The sequence below is a fragment of the Pituophis catenifer genome, unplaced genomic scaffold (genome assembly GCF_029215685.1).
Source record: "Pituophis catenifer annectens isolate HBS135680 unplaced genomic scaffold, rPitCat1.0.hap2 SCAF_1, whole genome shotgun sequence".
NCBI classification, from domain to species: domain Eukaryota; kingdom Metazoa; phylum Chordata; class Lepidosauria; order Squamata; family Colubridae; genus Pituophis; species Pituophis catenifer.
In genome coordinates, this window is record NW_027256881.1 from 166,370,365 (window position 1) to 166,389,615 (window position 19,251).

Here is a 19,251-nt window from a genome sequence, read left to right on the forward strand (position 1 = left end):
GAACGATGCTGGTTTCTCAAAAAGGTTAAATCATGGCAACTGGACCAAAGTTTATTAAAACTGATACATTCTGTTACTCTTCCAAGTAACTACCCTAAATTTTGGGTAGGCAGAGAGTTGGAATGAACCAACTCTTGTCATACAAGAGGTTTCTCCCCAAAATGAAAAGCCACATGTAAATGAAATGCTGGTTTCTTTTTGTATTTATTTTTCTATTTCAGTAGTATAGTGGTGGACTGGGCTTTTATAATAAAATTTTTCTGAGTTTTCCAAAGGTCTTGAGTTGTATTCCCCTTTAAGATTTTCATCCATGGAATCCCTCTCAAGCTCTTTCTAAGTTTGTTGAAATCAGCTCTTTTTGAAGTCTAAGACACTAGTGTGATTTTGTTCTATTGCTTATGTCTACATTATATTGAATTCCAATATGACAAAACTATAAAATCTTTTAATTATATAGTCACTCAAATCAAGCAAAGAACATGAGCTCCTTTCTTGTCTCATTTGGGGTATCTAAACAACTCTTCATTAAAACTATGAAGTATTCTTCAAACAGCTTAGTTTTTTTTATTTTGTGCCAAGTTCTGTCTGCTAGCATTCACCCATACTTTATGACAACTTGTGGTTCTTACTAATTCTGAGCTCTCATAAGTGAGAAAATCTAATCTAAACAATTAATGTTCTGCAAAATATTGTTTCTGATAGATTCACAGCTATGCTTTTTTTTTCTTGTAGCCAAGACTACACTGATAGTTCTAACAGAGTGATATTACATATCAGAACATTTAAATTATACTTATTCACTTAATAATATGGGGAATGAGGCTGGAGCATACAGTACTATCGTGCTAGGTTTGACAAATGGATTGTAATCCTCATGTAAACAAAATAATCCTTTATTGATATGTTCTTTTGTGTATGCTAAGAACAATAGAATCAGTAGATTAGGATATATGTTCTTACTATCTCATAGCAAGTTATTAACCGCAAAATCAAACAATTATAATACCAATTATGAGGAATAATTTTTGCATAGCTCACCTCCACCCCACCACTTCAACTAAAAAGGCAATTTTCAACAGGAATAAGTAATGCAAATTAGCTCCCTAGTCTTAATATTTTCTTGTTTTTGATGATACTTTACAATATATTTTATTTTTATTTGTTTATTAAATTTTTATGCTGCCCATCTCCCTTAAATGGTGAATCAGGGCAGAGTCCAGTTGATTATAAACTCTATTTGTAAAATACCAACACTATTTATTCATTAGGCTTTTTTTTATTGATAGGATTGTTATTCTTTTGTAGCCTAAGTTTGATTTATAGAACTTGATCTTTGAATACATATCAATGCATGCATACTTACATGTAAGCTTGGATGGTAGGTCAATACACCATCGTCCCCAAGAGTAACATATTTCTTCTTCCACTCTTTATTTAATAATTTACCACTTCGCTTTAAAAGCATTCCCTGTTGAAAAAAAAAAATAGCAAAGCTAAATTAAAACAAAATTATTTGTCCACAAATCTCTGAACTATAGAATGACTTGTTTTAAACTAGATTGAAAGAAACATGAGCCAGGACCAGGACTAGAATAAATGCCTTGGGAATAGTATACTTTTGGTTAACCTTTGATTAGTTCAAATGCTGAATCATCTCTGTTAGGTTCAGAGGGAACTTGGGACTTGTTTCTAATGCTCCGAGACTCTAGCTGCTGCTTAGAGGGCAACAATGGCCTTGAATCAGTTTGCACTAATGCAGTTTGCCTGTGGTACCAGAAAATTCCTCAATTTACAGAGGAAGATGAAACAATTTAGAATGCTACTTCTACTTTGTGGTCAATTTTTTTGCTCTTATCTTGTAAGTAGATAGTTGGTTAGTGGCCCTGTTCAAGTTGAGCAGACCCTCTAACTAATGAAGGGCCAGAGAAACATCCATAATACTTTTGAGAAGTCAATTTAAGATATCTATCAGATTCATTCTCAATTAAAATTTGTTCCTGTATAGCTGACTGAGGTTGATCTGTTTGGGTTACCTGGGAAGAGTTTGAGCCTGTTGCTCCTGAGGAAGCAGATAGGGCTTTTGGAGTTATAGGTGCACAATTTGTGGGTCTGTGACGACCAGCTTCTCTCCCCCCCCCCCGCTTCCAAGAAAGTACATATTCTTGAGAACTTGGTATTTCAAAAGGAATCTTTTATTCAAAGGGATGAAAGCAAGTCAAAACTCAAAGCAGACTCTGGGGTCCCTCAGGGCATGCAGTTCAGGATAAAGGAAATTAGGAACCCCCTCCCCTCCTTCCGATGTGGATTCTGACCAATCCACTGGTGTGAATACAAATTGCACCAGCCTCTCTGAGAAACAGATACGAAGAACTTCTCAGGGTCATTTTACAATCCACTTGTTCCCCCACTTCTCTTTCATTTCCCGAGGTATGAGAATTCTCCAGGCATTCCTGGCACCAGGCAATGGTTATAAATCAGGGTAAAGTTTATACAGAGAGGATCAGGCAAGAAATTGGATACTTAGGACACATAGAAAAAGAACTAAATGTGACAACTCCAAATCCTCCCCTTCTTCCACGAAGAATGGCAGATACACGGATCTGACATATTGCCCTCCTCAGAAAAATGGAAAATCCATCTAGAAAGACATAAAACATATAATACATTAAGAGTTAGGATGGTTTGTATGGGTATTTCAGGTGGAATTTCCTTAACAGTGTGGGGGCTTTTACATGTTTTTTGGCTACCCATTCATTCTGAGAGGATGGTAGGTGTCTTCATACCACTAAATATTGTGTGGAGCTGTGGTGAGTGCAGGAGTCAAGGATAGCTTTGATTTCAAAATGTTGTTCTCCTTCCACCATAATGGGGGTTGGAGGTGTGGGCAAAGGGGGGTCTGACTTTTGAAGTGATTTCTGGCTTGAGTAGGCTGCAGTGAAACACTGGATGAACCTGCCTAAGTGTCTTAGGAAGAAGGAGTTCTACTGTGACAGGGTTTATGATTCTGGTGATGGGGAATGGGCCAATAAATTTTGGTTCCAGTTTCTTAAACGGTTGTAAGGATTGTAGAAACTTTGTGGATAGATATACACGGTCCCCAACCTTGAATGGCTTGGGTTCGCAGCGTTTCTTGTCAGCTTGAATTTTAAAAGCTGCTCTAGCCTCTTGTAGAGCTAGTCTGACCACTAGCCAAATGGTTTGCCGGTTGTTTATCCACTCCTTAAGGGAGGGGATGTCAGGTTCCTTAGCTGGTAGCTCTCGAATGGGGTTAAATTCTTGTCCTGTGGCTACCTAAAATGGGTTGAAACCAGTGCTACTGTGTGCAGAGTTATTGTAAGTTACTTCAGCAAAAGATAACAGGTCAGTCCAATTGTCCTGTTGGTAGTTAATAAAACATCTTAAATATTGTTCCAATACCCCATTAGCTTTTTCAACTCCCCCGCTTGTTTGGGGATGATGTGAAGAGGATAGCCCCTGGGTGGAGCCTAATAGATTTTAAGAAGCCCACCAAAATTTGGAGGTGAATTGGACACCCCTGTCTGAGATAATCCATTGGGGAGCTCCATGGAGGCGATAAATGTGGACTAAAAACATTTTTGCTAATACTTTGGCTGTTGGGATCTTCTGGCAGGGTATGAAATGGGCCTGTTTTGAAAAGAGGTCCGTTACAACCCAAATAACTGTGTTTCCCATGCTTTCAGGCAGTTCCACTATAAAATCCATAGAAATTTCTCCCCAAGGTGCTGAAGGATCTGCTACAATTTGTAAGAGCCCTGGGGACTTTCCTTGCCAGCTTTTTGCAGTTGCGCAGGTGGGGCAGCTAGGCACTTATCTCTTATCTCTAAGGGATGGCCACCAGAATTGCCTTTTGATTAGGTGTAGCATTTTCACAAATCCGAAATGTCCAGCTATCTTGGAGTGGTGGCATCATTTCATAAGCTCCAATCTTTGGCTAGCAGGGAAGTAAAGTTTGTTTTCAAAGGAGGCTAAATCATCTTTGAGCAAACAAATGCTTTTGTGTGCCTGGAACCAGTTGTCCTTAAGTAGTGTCTCCTTAAATTTTGAGACCGTTGCATTGTCAGCAAGCGGTTCTTTTTTGGCTTGTGCTTGGGTAACTACTTTGGTGGCTAGCTGAGGTGTTTGAAGCATAGGTTTAACAATTTCAGTCTTTTTACTGTTGCATTGGGGTTTTCTGGACAGGGCATCAGATAAGAAATTTTTCCCTCCTGGGAGATATTTGAGGGTAAAATTAAAATGTTTAAAGTATTGTGCCCAACGTACTTGTTTGGGGGAGAGTTTTCGTGGGGTCTTCAGAGCTTCTAAGTTTTTATGATCAGTCCAGACTTCAAAGGGTATTTTGTTCCCTTCTAAGAATTGCCTCTATGTGAGGAGGGCCCATCGTACTGCATAAGCCTCTTTTTCCCATATGGCCCATCTTTGCTCAGTTTCTGTCAATTTCTTGGATGTGTATGCACATGGTTGCAACTGCCCCTGTTCATTGTTTTGAAGTAGGACTGCTCCTACTGCCACATCACTGGCATCTGCTTGGATGACAAATGGTTGTTCTGGGTCTGAGTGATTTAGGACTGGTTCAGCTGAGAATAGTTGTTTGAGTTTTTCGAATGTCGCTTGGCATTCCATTATCCAGTTGAGGGGTTGCCTTGATTTTGGTTCCCCCCCTTTCGTCTTTAGCAAGTTTGTAATGGGGAGGGCGATTTTAGCAAGGGCTGGAATGAATTGACAGTAAAAGTTAGCAAAACCAAAACCATGGGATATTCTATATCCCAGGTAGTCAATTTTTTCTTGGTGGAACTCACATTTAGAGAGTTTTGCATAAAATTTGGCGGCTTGGAATTTAGCAAGAACTGCTCGGACTAGTTTGATGTGTTCTGCTTTTGTTTTGGTGTAAATAAGAATGTCATCAAGATAAATCAGGACAGACTTCCGGTTGGCTCCGCAGGACTTCGCTGACGCTCCTCCATGGGCGCCCGATCCCCGTCAAAAAACAGCTGTCTGGGGCTTGAAAACCCTCTCCCTGGGCAAAGGGGAGAGAGAAGAGCTGGCAGGTGGAGGTAGAGCCCCCCATGTGCCCTGGGAGAAATCTTGGGGCGCGAAGGGCGTGGGCTCCCTAGAAGTCTGCCAATCTGCTCCGGACCTGGGAAGACTCCACTATTTAGCGGAGCTAGAAGCTGCAACCATCTCTGCTGACAACAAATGAGGGATTTTTAACATCTTTAATTGCTGCAGGCAGAACAAGCCAGGAGAAGTCAGACTGCAAGTATTTACACTTAACTCCAAAGTTTATAGCCTCCTTCGGAAGTAACAAGTTAGCAATTTGCAACAAAATGGCGATTGAAACTTGAAAGGGAGGGGCGGAGAAAGGGAAAGTTACAGAAAGTTTCATTTCCCTGGTAGCCTCTTGCCTGGAAAGAACTGTTGTGTTGAGAGAAGGAGGATTTTAAACGTTAATTTACGATTGGGAAAATTCTTTGACTTTGATGAACTTTTCTTTTTGGCTTCTGAATAAAATACAACGATCAATTTAAACTGAAAATGGCCTCATTTTCTGTAAAGACCATTCCTATTAAAGGAACCGGGAGCGCTGGAAGCTCCCCAGCTCATACTCCTAGATTGCAAGCCTCTGCCCCTCTAACAGACCCACAGACTTTAACGTTTGAGATGATACAAGAAGCCCTACAAGCCACACAAAATAAAATTGCTACTGTGATTAATGAAAAAAATAATGAAACTAATGAAAAAATTAATGAAACTAATGAAAAAATACAGATGAGATTCTAATTCAGAATCAGCAAATCAGAGATGATATATTGTTGGCATTTAATTGTTTGGCAGGTGATATTGAAATGGTGGATGATAAAGTTGAAGAAATTAAGAAATCTACGGAAATTTTGGACAATAAATTGGAGGAGACTCACAGTAGACTTGAGAGAGCTGAAGTTGATGTAACCATGTTACAATATAGAGATATGGAATTTGCTTTAAGATTCAGAGGGATGAAGGAGAATAAACAAGAGAACTTGAAAGAAATGATGTCAGAGACATTGGCACAGTTGCTGGGGGAGACAAAAACTGAGCTGGGCTGGCAGATTGACAACTTATTTATTGTATGACAAGAAAGTAGATAAGACTTTTAAAAGTCATATATTAAGAAGTGCTCTACTGCGTGTCTGGAAAAAGTATAAATGTAAACTAAAAGATAAGTTACCAATATGGACAGTACCCAGACATGAGATAGAGAATATAAATTTGGAGCAAAAGCAAGATAAGTTTACATATAATGAACTCCTTTATAAGGAAGGAGTTAGATTACAATTAAAATCTATGGAGCAATTAAGAGAAGAAGGAATTATTAAGACTTGGTTTCAATATGGTCAGCTGCAGGCCAGATGGAGAGAGGATCAAAAAATTGGTATTTTGCAGCAGGATGAAAATTTGATAAAGCAAATAAGAGATAAAGGTCAAATGCATATTAAAAGGTTGTATAATGTATTAGTGGAAATAGATTCGGAAACAGAGTTAGTCAAGGATTGTATGATAAAATGGGCACAAAATATAGGTGAACCAATAATGTTGGATAAATGGGAAAAGATATGGGTCAGAAATGTAAGATTCACACAAGCTCAAAATTTAAGAGATAACTTTTACAAAATGTTTTATAGATGGCATCTAGACCCCAAAAAATTAGCCTGCATGTATCCAAATTTACAACCCAAGTGTTGGCGATGTGAATGTGAAGATGCTACATATTTTCATATATGGTGGACATGTAAAAAAATTAAGGCTTTTTGGATAAAAATATGGTGGATTATTCAAAATATTTTAAGGAAAAAAATTAAATTTACGCCACAGTTTTTTTTTTGTTGGGAATAGTCACAGACTGTACTGTAATAGAGACCAAGTTGGTTTTGAATTTAATAACAGCTGCCAGATTACTGGTGGCACAGTACTGGAAGAAGGAAGCTCCACCTACCATTGAAGAATGGACTTTAAAAGTTGTGCATCTGGCAGAGATGGCAAAAATTTCATCATATCTTAAAGATCATTCGAATGAAAGATACATATCAGAATGGAGAAGATAGATTGACTATATGCAAAAAAAGTATCCGAACAATAAGATTCATATAGCTTATGAATGAAATATTTTTAAGTAGTTTATGTTTATAGTTTTTGAGTTATAAGGAGTTAAAGATTTAGGGAGAATATGAATGCAATAATTTGTTAGCATATTTTAGCTTTATGTTTGTGAATGCTATACCCTGTGCCTGTTCTGGGAAGTCTAGGGAGGGGGGTGGGGGGGAAGGAGGGGAGGGGGAAAGGGTGGGGGGAGAAAATGCTTGTATTTCTTATAAAACTTTTCAATAAAAAAAAAGATAAATCAGGACAACAAATGTGATGTGGATTAAAGAATGGATAATGTTAAGAAATACTAGATTGTTGACTTTAGAAGGACATGACTTGTTGTTGGGCTGGCACACTTTTTTATGGTACAAGGGCACAAAAACACAGGGGTACTTTAGAAGACATTATATATGAGAATCTTGCTATTAAATTGGGAGAAGATTAAAAGACAACATTATTTTAAAATTCCAGTTATCTGGTTATCTGGTTATCTATGATTGAAGCATTCTCATATTCAATAACATTTTGAAAGGAACAAATGGTTAGATATAGTGAATTATTGAATGAAAAGGGTGAACTTAAATCGAAGCAAGAATTAGAAGAACAGGATATAAAGATGAATTGGTTTTCTTATATGCAAATACATTCTAGATATGATAGAGATTGTAAAACAGAAGGTTTTTATAATAACTTGACTAATTTAGATAAAATTCTAACAGGTACCGATGACAATGTAATTAAAAAATTGTACAGATATTTACTCGAGGTTAAACTGGAAGAAGAACAAGTTAAAGAAACAATGATTGCTTGGGGGAAAAATTTTGGACATGGAATTGGTTTAGAGAAATTGCAAAAATTGTGGTCACAAAATTATAAAATGAGAACGTCAATTGCATATAAAGAAAATTTGTATAAGATGTTTTACAGGTGGCATCTACCCCCAACAAGAATAGCCAGAATGTTCAAGAATAAATCTGAAAAATGTTGGAAATGTCATCAGATACCGGGATAATATTACCGTATGTGGTGGACATGTGCAGAACCCAAAAGATATTGGACTAAAATCCACATATGGTTGGAAAAAATTATTAAAAAAAACACATAGACTTTAAACCAGAGATTTTTTTATTAGGGGATTGTACCAGAAATATACAATAGAGAATTAAGATATTTGATTGTGAATGTATTAACAGTGGCTAGAATTGTGTTTGCTAAAAACTGGAAAAATGAGAAAATACCAATGCAAGATGAAGTTATTAAGAAAATTATTGAATGTGCTGAAATGAGTAAATTGACATTTGAAATTAGAACAAGAAGATAAACAATATTATAAGATATGGGATTTATTTTATCAATGGCTAGATAATAAAATATGGAAATGAAATAGGGATGAAACCATTATAACAGAGCCTTGATGGTACAGTGGTTTAATGCACCCTGTTATTAACACAGCTGCCTGCAATTTCTGCTGGTTCGAATCTCTCCAAGGCTCAAGGTTGACTCAGCCTTCCATCCTTTCTAAGGTAGGTGAAATGAGGACCCAGTTTGTGGGGGCAATAAGCTGACTTTGTATAAAATATACAAAAGAATGAAGGCTATTGCTTAACGCATTGTAAGCCGCCCTGAGTCTCCGGAGAAGGGCGGCATATAAATCAAATTAAAAACAAAAACAAAAACATAAGAACGGTAGAAATATACAAAGTTGAATGACTATTGTTAACCTAGGATGAAGAAATGAATGTTATAATATAAATATTTGAAAATAATGTTTATGAAAAGAGGGGAAAGCCATAGTTAAATGATTAATGAGGATTATATTACAAAGATACTTATTAGACTGGTAATATGAGAAATTAGATAATTAGTAAGTAATGAATATGGTGAGGAAGCATAAAAGATTTGTAACCTACCGACACACTATTTGCAATTGTATGGATGATGGATTTATGTTTTATGTTTTGTTTTAAAAATTTTTTAAAAAAACTTAAGAAAAAGAGATAAATCAGGACTCCTTTGTATAAATGTTCATGGAGCACCTCGTTAATTAATTGCATAAACATGGCAGAGGTCCCTTGTAATCTGAAAGGGAGTACTTTAAATTGCACCTTAGTGGGGTGTTAAAAGCAGTGAAAATTTTTTGGAAATTTAGCCCCTGGTAGGATCTCAATGGCACAGTCCATGGCGCAATGGGGTGGAAGTTCATCGGACACCTCTTCACTAAGTACCTCAGCCAAATCCTGGTATTCTTTGCAGGGTGGCTGGTCATTGCCATTTTCCTGTTTTCCTTTCCTTCCTCTTTCCTGTTTGTGAAAGTTACATGCCTTTGGAATTTTAAGGTTCCTCTCTTCCAGTTTATTTTAGGGTTCCACTTCTGCAGCCACGTTAATGCTAGGACTAGTGGCCCCCATTCCTGGGGCTCCTATGTATGTGAAGGTCTCACTATGATCTCCCAGCTTCATGTGCAATGGTTCTGTGGCAAAAATGGCCGTCTCCCCTTCTGCTACAGTTCCGTCTAGCTGGCAAAAAGCAATGGGGGTTTTCATTTTCCTTAGGTGAATTCCCAATCTCCCAGCCAGGGTTGGGCTAATTAGGCATCAGGTGCACCCCAAGTCCAGCAATGCTGCTACTTCCTCCCCTTTCCCTTGGCTGGGGATAAAGTCTTAGGGGTAGGGTGAGCAGTTTGATAGGGTTGCTTACCTGTGGGTCATCTTCCAGATTGCCTTTGGAGTGGGTCAGGTCCTCTCGGAGTGTCGGAGATCCTTCCTCTGATTTTGGAGGGGAACAAAATTCTGCAGCCTCTCAGCTTCTCAGCAGAGTTTCTTTTCCGGGGGGGGGGGGATTTGTAGGTTTTCCCCGACAGGCGGTGAGGTTTTCCAGTGAGGAGTTTTGACTGGCATTCTGCTGCTCGGCGCCTATCCTTCCCACACTTAAAGCAACCTGATAGCCTTGGTACCATGGCGGCTTGCGGTTTGAATGGCTCTCGCTTCCCCTGGGGTAGGGATCTTCTCCAGGCCCTGCCTGTGTGGTACTGGTTTCGGGTCATCTCAATCTCTGCCTCCTCTGCCATCAGGTACCATTCATGCAGGCAGTTTGGGGCACCATGGGTCAGGCAGGCAGTGTACAGGTTGTCATTGAGTCCATCTTTGAACCAGCAGACTAGGATATCTTATGGCCTGTTGACTCAGCCAGCCAGGTCCTGGAATTCTTCAGTGTATTCAGCTACAGGATGGTGGCCTTGCTTTGATGCGGTCGCAGGCTTTGTGATCGGCAAGGGAATCTTCAAAGCGGTGGCACAGGGCTGTCATGAATTAATCACAGTTTCATAGCTCTGGAGCATCGGAGTTGTAGAGGCTCAACATCCATCTGGCCACTGCCCCTTCTAGGGCTAGGGTAATGACTCGCACTCGTGACCCCTTGGTTGGGAAATTCCACCCGTACTCTTGCATTAGGTGAGGACTTTGGCCAGGAAAAACCCCAACTTTTGCCTCCATCAAATTTTACCCCCAAGGGAGGGGCCTTCCTCTCTAGCTGTGGGTCCCTGGGTTGGCCGAGGATGATTGCCTGGGCTGGGACAGTGAGAAGTTGGTACCCGGTGTGGCTGCTGCTCCACCAGCTTGCTTGTCTGTTTGGTCAGCCGTGGCTGGGTCAGGGGTGATGGCTCAAGTTTCCTTGGCTGCAGGTCTGCCCGCTCTCCTTCATTGGTGACCCTGTTCGCTTTGAACGTTGAGATTTTCCAGGGCTTCCATGATACAGTTGATGTACTGCTTCAGTTGATCATCCACCAGTGGTTCCTCAGTCAGCTCTTCCTGATTGGAGAGGGCCTCCAGCTCCCTTTTCCACCCAGGCTATGCAAGTAATTAGGGGAAAAAAAGAAAAAGAAAGAAAAAGAAAAACTAGTCATATATTTCTGTGTGAGCATGGAGTGACTGTGGTTGTGTTTAAGAGTCTGACAGCCCAAGGATAGAAACTATTTTTAAATCTATTTGTTTGGCTGGCTAAGCTTCAATGTCTTCTGCCTAATGGTAGAAGTGTGAAGAGACACTGACCAGGGTATGAATCATCTCTGAGTATCTTCCTTAGTCTGCTAAATCAGTGAGACCTGGCGATGTCATCCAGTGTTGTTAGAGGGCAACCAATGGTTTCTTGTGCCGAATTGATCACTCTATGTAGTGCCTTCCTGTCCGCGGCAGTTAAACCAGCATACCATACTGTAATGCAGTATGTGAGGACACTTTCTATCGTGAACTGATAGAAAGAGGTCATCAGCTGTTGTTCCACCTGATTTTTTCACAGGACTCTAAGGAAATGAAGTCTCTGCTAGGCCTTGCCAATCACCAGGGATGTGTTGTTTTTCCAGGTGAGATCTTAACTAATAAGCACTCCCAATAATTTAAAAAAGCAAACCCTCTCCACAGAGCTCCCCTCAATATACAGTGGGGCAGGTTCCTCTCTGTGCTTCTGAAAATCTAGCACCATTCCTTTGTCTTACTAGTATTTAGATGTAAGTTGTTTTTTGAGCACCATGAGGATACCTTCTGGACTTCTTCCCTCTATGCTGATTCATCCCCTCCAGTTATGAGACCCAGCACCGTTGTGTCATCTATAAACTTTATTATGATGTTGGATGGATCAGAGGATATGCAGTCATGTGTATACAGCAAGTACAGGTAGGGGCTGAGCACACAGCCCTGAGGGGAGCCTGTGCTGAGCTTCAGGATGGAAGATGTAAAGGAACCATCCCTTACTGTTTGTGGATGATCCATCAGGAAGTCTTTGATCCAATCACAAGTGAGGGGAGGGAAATTCAGGTCAGTCAGCTTTTCAATGAGAATGCCTGGTAAGATGGTTTTAAAGGCTGAGCTATAGTCTATAAAAAGCATTCTGACATAATTCCCAGATTTCTCAAGGTGGCGCAGTGCAATATGTAGAGCAGTGGTGATGGCATCCCCTGTTGATCTGTTGCTTCTATAAGCAAACTGGTGTTGATTGAAATTTGGTGGAAGACAGGACCAGAGGTGTTGTAGGACCAGTCTCTCAAAGCACTTCATCACTATAGACATCAGTGCAATGGGTCTATAGTCATTCAGGCTGTTTATGGCTGCTTTCTTCAGAACTGGGATAATTGTGGCTGCTTTCAAGCATGATGGGACTTTACCCTGTTGCAGGGAGATGTTAAAAATCCTTGTCAGGACTCCTGTTAATTGGTTAACACAGGTTTTTGCCACTTTCCCCAGCACCCCATCTGGACCTGCAGCTTTGTTGGACTTCAGCACAACTCTCACTTGATGTTCATGCAGGATGAGTGGCTGGAGGTTAGAGGGCCTTTGGGCTAGAGCCACAGAGACAGGTCTTTTGACCTCAAAATAGGCGAATAAGCTATTTAGCTTCTCCACCAGCAGGGCATCAGCATTGGCTATATTTTTTGTATTGCCCTTATAGTTGGTTAGGTGTTGTAGCCCCTGCCACACCTATCTTGAGTTATTATCTTCCAGATGCTTCTCTACATTTTGTTTGTATTTCTGTTTAGCTACCTTAATGCCTCTCCTCAAGTGTGCCCTGGCCTCGTTATATTCGTCTTCATTTCCTGCCTTGAAGGTGGATTTTCGGACTCTCAGAAGTGATTGTACCTCTGCTGACATCTAGAGTTTACGATTACTGTTTTCTAAGGCCCATTTGACTTCACATTCTAGAATGTCTGGTTCGACGTCAGTGACCACCCCATTGTGGTTATCAGGGACGTTATAGTTCTTGTATAGTTCTTCTGTGTAATTTTGCCACTTCTTCTTAATCTCTTCTGCCTCTGTTAGGTCCCTGCCATTTTGGTCCTTTTCATGCCCGTCTTTGCATGAAACATTCCCTTCATATCTCCAATTTTCTTGAAGAGATCTCTGATCCTCCCTATTCTATTGTTTTCTTCTATTTCTTTGCACTGTTCATTTAAGAATACATTCTTATCTCTTCTTGCTATTCTCTGGAATTCTGCATTCAACTGGGTGTATCTTTCTCTTTCTCCCTTGCCTTTTGCTTCCCTTCTTTCCTCAGCTATTTGCAAAGCTTCCTAAGACAACCATTTTGCTTTCTTGCCTTTCTTTTTCTTTGGGATGGTTTTAGTTGCTACCTCTTGTACAATGTTGTGAACCTCCGTCCATAGTTCTTCAGGCACTCTGTCTATCGGATCTAATTCCTTAAATCTATTTGTCACCTCTACTGTATATTCATCAGGGATATGATTTAGTTCATACCTGAGTGGCCTAGTGCTTTCCCCTACTTTCTTTAATTCAAGTCTAAATTTTGCAACGAAAAGCTCATGATCTGAGCCACAGTCAGCTCCTGGTCTTGTTTTTACTGACTGTATAGAGCTTCTCCATCTTTGGCTGCAGAGCACATAGTCAATCTGATTTCTGTGTTGACCGTCTGGTGATGTCCATGTGTAGAGTCGTCTCTTGGGTTGTTGGAAAAAACTGTTTGCTATGACCATTGTATTCTCTTGACACAATTCTATCAGCCTATGGCCTACTTCATTTTGTACTCCAAGGCCAAACTTGTCTGTTATTCTGGTTATCTTTTTGCTTCCTACTTTAGCATTCCAATCCCCCATGATGATAAGAACATCATTTTTTGGTGTTAATGCTAGAAGGTGTTGTAGGTCTTCATAGAACCGGTCAATTTCATCCTCTTCAGCACCATTGGTTGGGGCATAGACTTGGATTACTGTGATATTGAATGGTTTGCTTTGGATTTGAATTGAGATTGTTAAGGTTATTGTTGTTGTGTTACCAACCAGCAGAGTAGATAGCACAGTGAAACGTTGCTGAGAGCAATGAATAAGAGATAAGCAAACTGGTTTATTAAAAGCTTACTTTATAGTAGAAAAACAGTTTCATAGTCTTTAAACAAATTCCAAGTCTTTGCCAGTAAATCAGTCCAGTAGTTACAGAATCTTCTTACTCAACAAACAGTAGTTGGTTAGAATAACAAACTCACTCTGGTTCACAAACCACGATGGTTGCAGATCCATCCAATGATAATTAGCAGATAACAACTCCTCTCAATGATAGCTTATCATCACAGCTTCATACACAATGGCAGCATGGCATTGCAGCTTCCTCTCAACAGCATATCATAGCAGCAACTGAACAGTTACAGAAGCTTTGCTTAAATATTCTTACAACCAGTAATTATGTAATTACAGCATGACTCAGCATTAAAACCACATAATACATATACAGATAAAGTAACAGTACACTTATATTGCCTGGACAACATAGTTAGGCTTAAACCATATCCTAACATTCTCCCCTTTGGACAGGTCAATATATACAGTTTAGATTCTTAATCCATAGCTGTCACAACACGTTCTATGTTTGATAGCACCTTGTGCCTTGGTAAAATTATCAGCTATATTGTCTTCTGACATACAATATTGCAACTTAACCATATTGCTTTGAATACACTGACGAACATTCAGATACCTAATGTCAGTATACTTAGTTCTAGTTTTAACTGCTAAATTTGTTGCCATTTTTATAGCAGCTTGGTTGTCCTCATGTATTACAATTGGATAATCCATATCTAAACCAATATCCATCATTAGTTGTTTATAATAAATCAAATCTGTACAAACTAGTGACAAACATGAGAATTCCGCCTCCATATTCGAAAGACTAATATGTTTTTGACGAATTGATTTCCAGCCAATCAAACAATTGTCTAACATGATAGCTATACCTGATGTGGACTTTCTGGTGGTCACATCAGTAGCAAAACTGGCATCAGCATATGCACTCAATACTAAATCATTGTTAGATTCTAGATACAATGCATAATGCATCGTCATTTTCAGATACCTTAATATACGCTTTGCAGCCTGCCAATGCCTATCAGTTGGCTCTGCATTATACCTCGCTAATTGGTTTACTCCAAATGAAATATCGGGTCTCGACCAATTGCTTATATAAGATAGACTACCTATAAGGGACTGGTAGATCTCTTTACTAAATTTAGGACTTTGGATTTCACCTTGTTGAAAATCCTGTGCCATAGGTGTTTTAGCTGGCTTACATAGCTCCATGCCATAACGTTTTAACATTTGGCTTATTTTGCTAGATTGAGATATTTTATAACCTCTAGCTGTTTGATTGATATCTAAACCTAAATAATGCCTAATACTTCCCAAATTTCTGATTTTAAATCTGGCTTCTAACTGTTTAACAATATCTATGGCTTCATTGTCAGTTTTGGTTATTATGGCTATATCATCTGTAAACAATAATAAAAATGATACTACACCATTATTTTCTCTTTTAAAGAGACATTTATCCGCTACACCTTCATGAAAACCGATCCTATTTAGCTCTTTAACTATACATTGGTTCCATTCAAACCCTGATTGTCTCAAACCATAAAGGCTTTTGTTTAACTTCCAACAATCAGTGTGGTTTTGTGTTTCAACTCCTAAAGGCTTCTTCATATAGATGGTGTGTCTCAATGGAGCATGCAAGTATGCTGTCTCTACATCTATATGGTTAATGCTATATTTATGCTTAGCTGCCCACACTAGCATTGTCCGTAAAGTACTCGCTCGTAGACTAGGAGCAAAAACCTCATCAAAATCATTTTCGGTCTGAGAAAAACCTTGAGCTACAAGGCAAGCTTTATGGGTTACTGTGCCATCTATGCTTGGCAATTTCACAGTTTCATAAACACCTAACTTGGTTAAAGAATTAATTTCTTTACTCATTGCCTCCTTCCAAGCATTCTGCTCCTTTTCAGGATAAAGCCTGATATCCTCATACCTTGAAGGCTCAATATTCACTTGGCAAACTACGGTTGCTTTATATCGATCAGGTGGATGCCTTTCCCTAGTAGATCTTCTAGGTAAAACAGGACTTACAGCAGATTGTTCATCTGATTCCTCCCCTAAAACTGCATCCTCTAAACCTACTTCCTGTTCTTCCTCCTTGATAGAGGATTTTACATCATCTAAATCCTCAGGAATATCATCAGGAATATGATGCTCTATACTAACAGTATTATCATGTCTATAATCTGCACGCTCTAGTTTATCCCATCCTTCGTGCTCTAAAAATTTAGCACTTGCACTACAGTAAACACTAGTAGTTCCCTGTGCCCAAAATCTAAAAGATCTATGATTTGATTCATAGCCAACGAAAAACATTTTTCTGGCTCTCTGTTGATCCTTTCTCCTTAAATTAGATGGAATATGTACCCAAGCTAGGGTTCCAAATGTGTGTAAGAAACTAAGATTTGGTTTCCTCCCATGCCATAAGGTGAATGGTATTTCTCCTGTAGAGGAATGAACCACATTGTTTAACACATGGTTAGCACACATAACAGCCTCACCCCATAAATTTTCAGGCAAACCAGAATCTGCCAACATAGCTCTAGTCATGGCTTGTAATGTCTGACCTCGTCTTTCAATAAACGAATTGTGCTGTGCTCTGTACGGAGCAGACCGTTTATGCTGGATCCCTGCATCCTGCAAAAACTTTTCTAATCTTTGGTTGGTAAATTCTGTACCATTATCAGTAACTAAGCATTTAACTTTAAATTTCTGTTTCCTTTCTACAAAAGGTAGCCAGTTGTTAATATGCTGGAATGTTTCACATTTTGTTTTCATTAGATAACAGAATCCATATCTCGAATAATGGTCTACTATGCTCAGAATATAGCAGGCACCTCCTATGCTAGGTTTCTTGGGTCCAATTAGGTCTATAAACACTACCTCTAATGGATTTGTGGTTTTAAAACCATTAACACGGTTTGCTGGTGTAACCCTACTTTTCTGCTGATTGCAGGCATTGCAGTTTAGATATTTACTACATGCATGTAGTTTTATCCCTTCAGATAACTGAACTGTTTGCTTTAACGTCCTGAAATTTAAATGCCCAAGTCTCCGGTGTAACAGATGAATACATTCATCATGTGGTTTAACATTCTTATAAACAGACTTAGACTTAGCCACCAATACTGGGTTATCCCTTAAAACAAATAAATCATTTTCTAAACTTGCAGTAACAATTTTGCCATCTTTCTCAATAAAGCATTTCTCATTTTTAAATGTTACTGTAAACCCAAATTGCAGTAATGATTTAACAGACAATAAATTGAATTTTAACCCAGGAATATATAACATAGGTAATGGTTCATTGCTAAATGACCAACGAGCAACACCCTCTCCAGCTACCTTAACCTTCCAGCCATTTGCTAGTTTAACATGCTGGTTACTCTTCTCCATTTTAACAAAAAAAAAATTATTTCTAGAAATTGATTGAGAAGCACCACTGTCAACAACCCAACAATCCTGGTTAACATCAGTGGTTGAACTTGATATAGCTAAATTACAACCCTTCTTGGGTCTAGTATTGTTCCTAACAGACATTTTCTTATTCTTACAATACTTAGCTATATGCCCTTTAGCCCCACAAGCAAAACAACGTTTTACAATATAGGCAGTTGAGTACATTTTTTCTTCTTTTTTTGGCTGTTGCACTCTCAACTGATCCCTTTCTTGTCTTCTTTTGAATTCTTCCAATAACCTACCGGTTATGCCAGCCAATGTCAGTTCATCTCTGGACAAAACCTCTAACGAAGAAACATAGTCATCATAACTATCGTTCAATGAAGAAAGAATTATATAAACTTGTTGTAGTTCTGAGAAAATAAGTTCCTTTTCATGCAGCTCCTGGAAAATTCTGGTCATGGATTCCAAATGAGCCATCATATCTCCACCTTTAAGAAGATGTTGTTTAAATAATCTTCTTGTGAGATATATATGAGCACCCACAGAGTCACGAACATATAGTCTCTTCAACTTGGTCCAACACCTAGCAGCAGACTCTTCGCCACGAATATTGACAAGCTGCTGGTCACCCAGTGTTAGTCCAATAATGCAAAGAGCTCGTTCATTGTCTCTGTTAAACTTGGCTAATTTCTTCTCATCTTCCTCATTAGCAGGATCCCATGCTGTTACATCGGGTGGATTATTAACTATGCCCCACAGTCCTTCTCTACACAGAAGTAGATTACATTTTGCAGACCAGGATACATAGTTTGTTCCATCCAGCCAGGTTATCATGGAAAAATTTGCTGCTTGTTCTAGTGCCATCTTCACTTGGATTGTTTATCACAAACACAGTTTGTTCTATTCACATTAACTCTCAGTTTAGCTTTTAACAATCCTAGTTAGTTATGGTTGGCTCTGGGCCTATAACCAATGTTAAGGTTATTGTTGTTGTGTTACCAACCAGCAGAGTAGATTGCACAGTGAAACGTTGCTGAGAGCAATGAATAAGAGATAAGCAAACTGGTTTATTAAAAGCTTACTTTATAGTAGAAAAACAGTTTCATAGTCTTTAAACAAATTCCAAGTCTTTGCCAGTAAATCAGTCCAGTAGTTACAGAATCTTCTTACTCAACAAACAGTAGTTGGTTAGAATAACAAACTCACTCTGGTTCACAAACCACGATTGTTGCAGATCCATCCAATGATAATTAGCAGATAACAACTCCTCTCAATGATAGCTTATCATCACAGCTTCATACACAATGGCAGCATGGCATTGCAGCTTCCTCTCAACAGCATATCATAGCAGCAACTGAACAGTTACAGAAGCTTTGCTTAAATATTCTTACAACCAGTAATTATGTAATTACAGCATGACTCAGCATTAAAGCCACATAATACATATACAGATAAAGTAACAGTACACTTATATTGCCTGGACAACATAGTTAGGCTTAAACCATATCCTAACAGAGATTATTCTGTCATTTTGGGGATTGTATCCCAGTATTGCTTTTCCTACTCTTTTATTTATTATGAAGGCTACTCCATTTCTTCTGAGGGATTCTTGCCCGCAGTAGTATACCTGATGGTCATCTGAATTAAATTCACCCATTCATGTCCATTTTAGTTCGCTGGTTCCTAAGATGTTGATGTTCAGTCTTGTCATCTTTTGTTTGACCACATCCAGTTTGCCTTGATTCATGGATCTATGGAGAAAAAATCTTTACAGCATTGGACTTTCCTTTCACCATCAGATGCATCCACAGCTGAGCATCCTTTCGGCTTTGGCCCAGTCACTTCGC

General features: G+C 39.0%; 1 protein-coding gene across 1 annotated transcript in view; it reads right to left on the bottom strand.

Annotated features, from left to right (window-relative positions):
* The window catches only part of AGAP1 (ArfGAP with GTPase domain, ankyrin repeat and PH domain 1), a 1,179,374-nt gene that overhangs the window by 758,327 nt on the left and 401,796 nt on the right, over nt 1-19,251 (bottom strand). The window contains 1 exon segment of the mRNA XM_070933411.1: nt 1,364-1,468. Within this exon segment, the coding sequence (XP_070789512.1) occupies nt 1,364-1,468 (105 nt within the window).